The sequence below is a fragment of the Neomonachus schauinslandi genome, chromosome 9 (genome assembly GCF_002201575.2).
Source record: "Neomonachus schauinslandi chromosome 9, ASM220157v2, whole genome shotgun sequence".
Taxonomy (NCBI): Eukaryota; Metazoa; Chordata; class Mammalia; order Carnivora; family Phocidae; genus Neomonachus; species Neomonachus schauinslandi.
In genome coordinates this window covers 2,295,892-2,306,176 of record NC_058411.1, presented here as the reverse complement: position 1 = coordinate 2,306,176, position 10,285 = coordinate 2,295,892, and the positions used below count along the sequence as shown (strand labels likewise).

Here is a 10,285-nt window from a genome sequence, read left to right as displayed (position 1 = left end):
CAGCGCCGCGGCGCTGGCTGGCGCGGTGGCGGCGCGGGGTGGCGCAGGCGGCCGAGGAGCGCCTGTGTGCGCGGCCGGCCGCGGGCTCCGAGGGCCGCTCGGAGGCCGAGCGCCTCTTCCTGCACATGGGCCGCACCATGAAGGAGGACCTGGAGGCCGTGGTGGAGCGGCTGAAGCCGCTGTTCCCCGCCGAGGTGGACGTGGTGGCCGCCTACGCCGAGAGCTACCACGAGCACTTCGCGGCCCAGCTGGCGGCCATGGCGCAGTTCGAGCTGTGTGAGCGCGACACCTACATGCTGCTGGTCTGGGTGCAGAACCTCTACCCCAAGTGAGTGGGCGCCGCGCTGCGGGAGGCTGGGAGACTCGGGAGCAGGGCCTGCGCTCCGTGGGCTTTGCACTGGGAATCCTTGATTTCCTGGCTTCAGCCACGTTCTACAGTTGGGGAAACTGAGGCACGGGGAATGGCGGGGACTTCATCATGCATTCCTGAGCTCCCAGTCTGAGGAGCGGGGTGAGGCGGTGACCATCCAGAGCAGGGAGGGCGGTGGCAGAGGAGACCAGGGACTGTGGGAGCCACCAGCAGGGGCCCTGAGCAGCCTGAGTCCATTGAGGAAGCCATGCCTGAGGTGGTGGAGGTGGAGGAGGGAAGGAGGAGGAACCAAATTCTGCCTGCTGCTGGAAGGAAGAGAGGCAGGCAGGGGAGGGGAGAGGGCAGGCCTGGAAGAAGGTGGAGGGAGGGTGGTGTTCCCGACCAAGGGAGTCATCTTCGGCTGCCCGGGCTGAGCCCTGAGACTTCCTGGGAGTTGTGCAGAGCTGGCCAGTGTTTGGATTTACCTGGCAGGCTATGGGGGCGCTCCGGGCAGCACAGGGAATAGACGCAGAGCAGGGCCATGTGGCCATTGTGCAGGGTCACCCGGTGAGCCCACGGCAGAACTCGGTTCTGGTCCCCGAGGCTCAGAGCTCCTTGGGTGGGAGGCCGGCTCTGAGCAGAGTGCCTCAGGTACCCTCTGATTTACCTGGACTCCCTGGAATCCTGAGCACATCTGTCATTTGTCCAAGCTGGGTGAGGAGTGCAGTGCTGGATGGGAATGCCCAGGGCATGGGAGGCCGGGGCTTCCTGTGGGGGCTAACTCTGGCCCCCAGGGTAAAGCCTGCAGGAAGCCTGGACGTGTGTGAGCAGTGACTGAAGGTCTCGGGGACACATCTGGGTGGCCGGTGGTCTCGGGGGGTGCCAGTGGCTCAGCCTCCAGCGGGGGGCCAGAGGAAGGGTGCCGTGGAGGTGGTGGGTGAGTCAGCAGGGCATAGGGAAATTGGCATAGGGCAGGGATGGCGGGCTAGACAGGCCAGTCGTGAACCGGTTTCTCCTTGCTTATCCTGACTCACCAGGAAATACTGGACATTTGCACCTCAGCCTTCCTGTCCCAGTGACCTCAGGGCTTTTGCCTGGGGCCCACTGGGGTCAGCACGGCAGGAAACTGAGGCCAGCAGGGCAGAGCCCCGGGGAGAGGGAGTGCAGGGGGCTGCCGTTGAGGCCTGTGTGGCCGGAGTGGCCAGAAGACGGGGAGCACAGGGTCCCAGCCACATCCAGGCTGGGAGAGGGGTGAGAGGGCGGTTCTTGAGTGTCCGGGCAGACAAAGGCCCCTGAGGAAGTGCCAGGGAGGGCTGGACGGTCCCTGGGGCTCCCGGATCCCACACAGGCGCCACGAGAGTGAGTGGAGTAGCTGGGGTGGGGCAGCCCTTCCTGCCTGCACCGACCCGCCCTCGGGGGGCAGCAGGGCCGGCCTGGGGGTGCTGGTCCCGGGCTGGCAGGATTCCCAAGGCCAGCAGGCCTGGAGTGCAGTGAGGGAATGAGGTGGAGGGGGGCTGGAGAGCGAGCGGCCGGTCTGCAGCCCAAGGAGCCGTTTTGTATCTGTGTGAGCTGGAGGCCTTGCGGCAGGGAGGGGGCCAGACTCCAAAGTCGTGCTTGCTGGGCGGAGGAGGGACTGCTGGGGCCCAGGAGGCTGGAGAGCAGGCCCCTGCAGCCAGCCAGGCGAGAGATGATGGTGGCGGTTAGGGCCTCGGGCAGGGTGACTGGAGGCTGATCTGCTTCAGTAGGAGTGGATGGGGGGGAATGAGTCAGAGCAGGCCCGAAGATTCCAAGGTTTCTGACCCAAACCCAACTGCACAGACCGGGGACCCATCCTCTGAGCTGGAGAAGCAGGGATGGGGGAGGGCGATCAAATTCTGGGCCTGCGGGAGACCGAGGCTGAGAAGGTGGGCTCTTGCATGAGTGCTGGTGCTAAGTGGGTGCAGTCTTTCTCATGCTAGCCCCCCTCTGCCTGCAGTGACATCATCAACAGCCCCAAGCTGGGGGGAGAGCTGCAGAGAGTCCAGCTTGGGAGCCTTCTGCCCCCCAGGCAGATCCGGCTGCTGGAGGCCACGTTCTTGTCCAATGAGGTGGTGAGTCCAGCGCCAGGGACCGGGGCCAGGGCAGGGCAGGAAGGAAGCTAGGGGAGGCTCGAAGACAGGTGGGACGCAGGCAAGGAGCTTGACAGGGACTCCCACGTGGGCCCGGCCAATGGGCTCTGTGCTGCCCTGACCTGCCTCTCCTGCCCCCAGGCCAGTGTGAGGGAGCTGATGGCCCGGGCCCTGGAGCTGGAGTCACAACGCTGGGCCCGGGATGTGGCTCCCCAGAGGCTGGACGGCCATTGCCACAGCGAGCTGGCCATCGACGTCATCCAGGTAACACAGCCCGCCCGCTGGGCTCTCGCACAGCCCACGCCTACCCCATGTGTGTGCATACACGTGCCCACTCTGAGCACCGCCCTCCCCTTGTGCCGGCCTACCCCCTCTCCCTCCCCCGTCTCAGCTCACCCCTCACCCTTGCAGATCATCTCCCAGGGCCAGGCCAAGGCCGAGAGCATCACCCTTGACCTGGGCATGCAGATAAAGCACCTGCTGCTGCTGGAGTTGGCTGCATTCCTGAGGAGGTGGGTGTGCACCTGCCTGTGCCGGGGAGGGGGGCCTGGTCCCTGTAGCCACTTCTCTCAGAGCCACCTGCGCTCCGTGTCCCACTTGGGTATCCAAGCCAGATCAGCATCCCCTTCCTGCCTCTGGGGTGCCTGTCATTATGAGCAGGAGTCCTCCCCCCGCCCCCCCCAAACCTCCCACCTGAGCCCTGAGAGCCTCAGGTGATCAGACGGCTGAGCAGGAAGCCCTTAGCACTGCAGCCTCCAGCTGCGAAAAGGATGCCCCAGGAGGGACTGAGGCCCTGGCCTCCCTTCTGCGGTACCCTGGGTCTCCAGCCCTGCATTTCTCTTGGCTGCCTCCCTCCCTGCCTCTGAGGACTCCTCCACGTACCCCTTGCCTTCACCCCCCCGCCCCCGTCTTCCAGCTATAGAAGGATCTGGGGGGAAGGAGTGGGGCCGCAGGAGCTCTGCAGGGGCCTTGGCCCCACTGGCCTTGGCCTGCAAAGCCAGTTACTGATGTTCAGGGGCTAGCAGCCCCTCCCCGGGGGCCGTAGGGAGCCTGTCAACCTGACACGAGCTCTGTAAGCCCAGGGGGCCTGGGGGGCAGGCCAGAGGCTGCTACTGTCCCAGTGTTTGTGCTGATCCTTGCATGTGCCCCTTCCGGTTTCACCAGCTACCAGCGAGCCTTTGATGAATTTCTGGAGAGATGCAGACAGCTGGGAAATTACAGGGCCAATGTTATTGCCAACATCAACAACTGCTTGTCCCTCCGGTAAGGGGGTAAGGGCACTAGGAGGGGTTTGTGGGGGCGGGAATTGGGAATCGCCGGGCCTGCTGGGCTGTTGGAGGAAGAGGATGGCTGGGAGGGGAGGCCCGTGGGTGCGGTGTGCAGTGGGAGGCACAGCATGAGCAAAGTTGTGGGATTACAATGGGCATGGCTGTGAGGAGATGGCCGGGGTCTGTAGGGGCGGCAGCAGCAGCAGGCATTTATCAAGTGCTGCTGGGTCAAGCATCATGCGAAGGATTTATTCCTTATTTCATGCTTGTAACACCCCTCTGGAACAGATGCGGGGTTGTGTCTGTTGGGCAGATGTGGATGAGGAGCACGTAGTGCAGGTGTTCCCTGCGGGTGAGCAGGCTAGGTGCTGCCTCCGGAGCAGGGATGGGATGGTCCGGACTTGCTTCCACAGGGAGTGGGGAGTCACCGAGGCTTGTAGAGTGAAGAGATGGTTTAGGAAGATTTGCCTAGGGCCAGTAGGCTCTCTGGGTAGGGGACTGTAGTCTGGACAGGGCTGGTGTTACCTCCCTGCCCCATCCGTGTCCTTCCAGGACCTCCATGGAGCAGAAGTGGCAGACCCCACAGGACCTCCCGGGCCACCTGCTGAGCCCCCTGAGTGAGCTCAAGAGTCACGGCTTCGACACCCTGCTCCAGCGCCTGCTCGGGGACCTGAAGGTACCGGAGCCTGACTCCCTGGGGTGCCTGCTGAGCTTAGCTTTGGGGCGACGCAGAGAGGGACCAGGAGGGGAGGAATGGCAGAAGGAGGAACCCAGACGTGTGTGGCCAGCTGTCGTGAGGCCTGTGCCACCGCAGTGATGGGGGCCACGAGGGCTTATGACCTCATCCCCAGCACTTCAGCCTGGGCTTGGCCTCAGAGGGGCCCCTTGGGCTGGGAACCCGCAGAGAAGCGTTAGTGCCTCTCCCCGCTCTGAGACTCAACCCAGCCCTGAGCCTCTGTGCTCCTTCCCCAGCTCCCCCAGACCCTCCTGCCTGGGCCCTGTCCCCACGCCTTCCTCCCAGCGGGGATGCTCAGAGCCTCTGGCAGCCGCAGCCCCACCTGCTCTGGGCCAAGAAGTCCACAGAAACCCCTTGGGTCCCTTAGCAGAGGGTGAAGCAGGGGTCCCTGAAAGAAAGAGGACGAGGAGTTCCCTGCCTGTTTTCCGCGGGAGCCCGCCTTGTCCCTGCTGCCCAAGGCGGAAGGCCGTGGGTAGCCAGCCGGGGGTGAAGGCCGGGCGGTGACCCTGGATGACTTGGCACGCGTCCTCACAGGCCCCGCCAAGCACAAGTCCTTGTTTATGCAGGAATTTATTTATTTCAGAGGGGGGCGGTGGAAAAGGCCTCACGGCAGGCAGATGGCCGGCCTGGCTCCAGAGCTGCAGCTGGTTGACCTTGGAGAAGGGGCCAGGGACCCTGTCTCCACTTCCTGTCTGGGAACAGGGCCCCAAGTTCCACCCAAGTTCCCTGGGAGTCCTCGAGCCCCCGCCCCTGCGCTGGGCCGCGAGTGTCGCTGTGTGTGTGTCTGCGGCCGGCGGGCCGTCCTCCACAGGGCGTGACCAGACATCCTGCCTCTCTCCTGTCGCAGCCGCTGTTCAAGAGGTTCACGCAGACCCGCTGGGCGGCCCCGGCGCAGACCCTGGAAGAAATTCTCTCCACCGTGGCCAAAACGCTGCCCGAGTTCTCAGAACTGCACGACTGCTTCCGGGAGGTGAGCAGGCGCTGGGCCGGTGGCTGGGCCTGGCGGGGGCGCGGGGGGCGGGGGGCAGTCTGGACACACGCCCTAGCACGTGTGCGCGGCGCACACACACAGCACACGGATGCACCCGGCCTTGCCCGGACTCCTGGCTCCGAGGCCTGGAGGGACGCTGGGGAGCTCCCCGCCCGCGGCGGCTCACCCAGCCCTGCCGGCCCGCCCCGCCAGGAGCTCGCGGAGGTCATCCACCTGCACCTGGTGAAGGAATACATCATCCGCCTCAGCAAGAGCAGCCTAGTGCTCAAGACGGCCGAGCAGCAGCAGCAACTGGCCGAGCACATCCTGGCCAACGCCGACGTCATCCAGCGCTTCTGCACCCAGAACGTACGTAACGTTCCTGCCTGCCCCTCCCCCAAGTCCTGCGGGGCCAGGACCGCCTCCGGGCCTCCCCAGCCCTGACCGGTCCGACCTGAACTCTGGGCCCCCGGGTGCCCTTCGGGAAGGGGCGACCCGCCTCCAGCCAGACCTATGCCTGCAGGGCTCCTCAGCGACTTGGCTGCAGCACGCCCTCCCCAAGCTCGCCGAGGTCATTCGCCTGCAAGACCCCAGTGCCATCAAGATCGAGGTGGCCACTTATGCTACCTGGTACCCCGACTTCAGGTGAGAGCAAGGGCACCACGGGCCGGGGCCGTCCGCAAGGCCCTGCTGGCGCTGGTCAGAGCCTGGTGGGGCTGGACTCGGGACGTCAGGGCCACTAGAGCTGATACCGGCCTCCACGCCACCGTCCCAGCACTTAACCCTTGCAGAGTGCTGGCCGAGCGCCGGACACGGTGCTAAGATGTTACAGTGGCTCATTCACTGGAACCTCACTACAGCCTTATGAAGGAGAGGCTTTCCATCCCCATTCTCCAGAGGAGGCCTGGAGAGCTTGAGGAACTTGTCCGAGGTGACACAGCTAGCCAGGGGTGAAGCCAAGATGGAAAAGCCAGGTAGTCTGGCTCCACAGTCCACACTTTTAGCCTGATACGGTACTGCCCCCCTTAGAGGGGAAACTGAGACCAGAGAGACTAGGGACCTGCTAGAAGCCATGCTAAGCTAGGATCCAGCCCTGGGGTCAGAGTGGAGGCTTACCCCCCAGCCCTCTGAGGATCTGGGGAGCTAGGGCAATTGTTTTTCTAGGCTGAGTCCTCTGACATGGTAGGGAAAGTTTGAACAGTCTTGATTTGGATTGCTTAGCGTAGTCCAGCCTAGTCTAGCCTCTGGTTGATCCACTCCATCCATCTACCTGCCTAGCTACTTATTTACACACTCACCCATTCATCCATCTACTCATACAAACACCCATCTACCCATCTACTCATCTCCCCATCCATGTAGCTATCCATCCATCTGCTCACCCACCCTTCCACCTATCTATCCAAACATCTGTCTACCCATCTACCCATCCACCCACTCATCCATCCATCCATCCATTCACCTACCTATTCATCTACCCATATAGCCATCCATTCATTCATCCATCCACCCATCCATCTACCCACCCACCAACCTATCCATCCACTCATCTACCTACCCACCCATCCACCCACCCATATAAAAAATCCATCTACTCGTTTACCCTCCACATAGCTATCCATCCATCTGTTCACCCACCCTTCTACCTATCTACCCAACCATCTGTCTACCCATCCACCCACTCATTCATCCATCCATCCATCCATTCACCTGCCTATTCATACATCCATCTACCCATCCATCCATCTATCCACCTACCCACTTATCCATCCACTCATCCATCCTCCATCCATCCAGCCTGCCAGCCAGCCATCCTACCAATTATTGAGTGGTTTCCTGTTAAGTGCCTGGCTCTGTTCTAGGTACTGGGATGCAATGAAGTATAAGACAGACCAGGTAGCGGTGACTGGGTGGCTCAGTCGTTAAGCGTCTGCCTTCGGCTCAGGTCCTGATCCCAGGGTCCTGGGATCGAGCCCCGCATCGGGCTCCCTGCTCTGCAGGAAGCCTGCTTCTCCCTCTCCCACTTCCCCTGCTTGTGTTCCCTCTCTTGCTGCGTTTCTCTGTCAAATAAATAAATAAAATCTTTAAAAAAAAAAAAAAAGACCAGGTCTCAGTCCTCCCTTGTGTAGCTTACAATCTAATGCAGGTTAGTAATAATGAGGTAATCAGGCAAAGAAATACAGTTATGATCTGTAAAGATTGTTTAACCAAGGTTGTGAATGACAGGAGGTGCTGACTTTAGAGATGGGAAATCTTGGGGGAGGTGACATTTTCCCTGAGGCCCAAAGTGTGAGAAGGAGCTGCTCATCTCCAGAGTGTGGGAAAGAACATTTCAGGAGGAACAGCCAATGCAAAGACCTGAGGCCGGCAGGAGTTTAGTGCACGCTAGGGAAGGACAGGTGTCTGGGGCTGGTGGAGCACAATGGGCAAAGGAGACAGTGACCCCCTCGTGGGCAGGGGCTTGGCTGCAGGGCCCTGTGGCTTGGGCCAGGAGTCTGGGGAGCTGAGAAGAAGTGTGAGTAGGGGTGTTGGTGACTAGGCTGGACTGACAGGATGCTCTCTTTGCCAGCAAAGGCCACCTGAGTGCCATCTTGGCCATCAAGGGAAACCTGTCCAGCAGCGAGGTCAGGAGCATCCGAAGCATCCTGGACGTCAGCACGGGAATGCACCAGTCTTCCAAGCCCCTATTTTCACTTATAAAGGTCGGTTAGCTTTCCCTGCAGCCTGGCCTGCTTGTGAGCACCCAGTGAGCATCGGACACCACCCCCCTTGGTGGGCAACCACTCCACTCCACGGCCCCTCAACAGGCTTCGTGCCTACTGCTGCGGCTTCTGCCCAGCCTCGGCTAAGGCGCAAGCCCCTGGGCGGCTGGAATTGGATAGGACCGGTTTACGTGCCCGTCCCGTGCGGGCGGGAGCGCCCATTGTGGGGAGGCAGTGAGGCAATCCCCAAGAGACTCTTTGTAAATGACGGTTGATCATGCATGTACCAATGGAGGGAGCTGGGAGAGAGAGTGGCCAGGGTCAGAGATCCTGGGTCACCTCCGGTCCGTGGGGCCCCTCCACAGTCTATCATAACTGTCCTCCTTATGGCTGGGTCTGAGCACCTTCCCAGCTGCCGAGGGCCAGGGGCTGAGCCTCGCCCATCCCGCCTCCTCTGGCCCAGGACTACGGTGAGTGGGGCTCAGCATGTCCGTGGAATCAAAGGCAGAGCTAGAAAACAAAGGAAACAGTGAACTCCCATCTGGGCCCTGGACATCCTGGGTCTTCCATGTAGGGATAGGCCCGGTGTGGGGGGGCGGGGGTGCTCCGTGGGGCCGCTGCCTGGAAGTCAGCCTGAGGTCTGGGCAGGGCACGCTTGACCTCTGACCCCTTGGCCTCTGGACCAGCGCCTTGTTGCTGTTGTAACACATTTCCACAGACATGGTCATTGAAACCAGAACCTACCTTTCAGCTCTGGGGGTCAGAAGTCTGACACAGGTCTCAAGGGCTAAAGCCAAGGTGTCAGCAGGAAGATTCTGGGGGGAATTTCCTTGCTTCTCCCAGTTTTTAGAGGCTGCCTGTATTCCCTGGCCTGTGGCTCTCTCCATCTTCAAAGCCAGCAGTGGCCAGTCAAATCCTTTTCACATCACAGACCTCAGATCTCCTCTCCTGCCCCTGCTTCCACTTTTAAGGACCCTTTTGATGACCTTTGGCCCACCATATAACCCAGGATCAGCCCCTATTTTAAAGTTAGCTGATTAACAGCCTTACCCCACCTGCAGCCTCAGCCCCCTTTGCCACAGACCCTGACGTAATCACAGGTTCCAGGTGTTAGGATGTGGGCTTCCCGGTGTGGGAGACATGATTTTGCCCCCTCCATGCACCCCCGTCCACCCCCTGCCCTGGACGGTGCCTTATCCCACGCCGGGGAAAACATGGCTCCGGGAATGCTCCTAGGCCTCTGCCGACCCCCGAGGCCCGCTCAGCTTGAGAGGGCGCAGGTCAGACGCAGGCAGGACTCAGCCTCATGCCTCTGAGCGTGCTGAGGTGGGGTTTGGAGCCGGAACCCTTGGGTTTGTCCCCCTCTCTCCAGGTACTGTGGCCAGGAACTGGCCCATGTAAATGGTGCACAAGGGCCTTTGTACATTTGTAGGAGTTAGTGTGTTTGACGTTGTTAATATTATTTTTGATAGCACTGCTTTTGTATGTATGTATTCAGGACAGGGTGCGAGTTTTTATAGCTTAATATAAACCTGATTTCAAAAGTGGCTTAGAGTGATTCATTTTGGGAGCCAGAAGGGGCAGCGGTGGCTTTCCCAGCCTCCCGGGACCTGGGAAACCCTGTCTCCCCAGGCTCTGTGGCAGGATCCCTGTCCCCACCCCCTGGGAGTCCAGCCTTGTGGCGCCTCCTCCCCCTTCTCACCAATGAGCGTGAGCTGGCGGGGGCGGGGGGGGCGCGGGGGGGGGGGCGGCTGCCTATGGGGCACGATCAGTCATTTCGCTCTTTTGTGCCTCAGTTTCCTTACCTGTAAACCGGGGACCATAAGCTGCTTTGGTCTTCCCCACATTCCTTTGGAGGATGAGGGGGGAGGGGTGGACTCTAGACAATCATTTCACCCACACCCTTGTGCCCAGTGGGAACCTGCCCTTCTATTTCTGGAACTGACCTCACAGAGCTGCGGTGTGGCCAGAGGAGCCCCACAGTCTGTCTCTAGAGATGGCCCCAGCTCACCCGGACACCAGTTCACCTGGCCCAGGATTTGGGGAAGGGCAGAGTCCCTAAGGACCAGAGTCCCCTCCATTCCACATAGCTGAGGGAAGGGCCCCAAGGGAGCCACATGTGGAGTCTGGGGGTCTGGGGGCCCTTTCAGCC

The 10,285-nt window shown here is 61.2% G+C and overlaps 1 protein-coding gene across 2 annotated transcripts in view; it reads left to right on the top strand.

Annotated features, from left to right (window-relative positions):
• TNFAIP2 (TNF alpha induced protein 2) overlaps positions 1–9,674 on the top strand; it is a 17,777-nt gene extending 8,103 nt beyond the window's left edge. For both annotated transcript variants that reach the window (XM_044917824.1, XM_044917823.1), the window contains 10 exons: positions 1–328; positions 2,325–2,439; positions 2,599–2,721; positions 2,869–2,969; positions 3,622–3,720; positions 4,278–4,401; positions 5,309–5,431; positions 5,645–5,800; positions 5,955–6,076; positions 8,001–9,674. The exon at positions 1–328 is cut by the window's left edge and continues 11 nt beyond it. In XM_044917824.1, the coding sequence (XP_044773759.1) occupies positions 1–328; positions 2,325–2,439; positions 2,599–2,721; positions 2,869–2,969; positions 3,622–3,720; positions 4,278–4,401; positions 5,309–5,431; positions 5,645–5,800; positions 5,955–6,076; positions 8,001–8,142 (1,433 nt within the window). In that variant the 3' untranslated portion in view covers positions 8,143–9,674. The remainder of the gene's footprint in view (positions 329–2,324; positions 2,440–2,598; positions 2,722–2,868; positions 2,970–3,621; positions 3,721–4,277; positions 4,402–5,308; positions 5,432–5,644; positions 5,801–5,954; positions 6,077–8,000) is intronic.
• Positions 9,675–10,285: the final 611 nt, after the last annotated feature.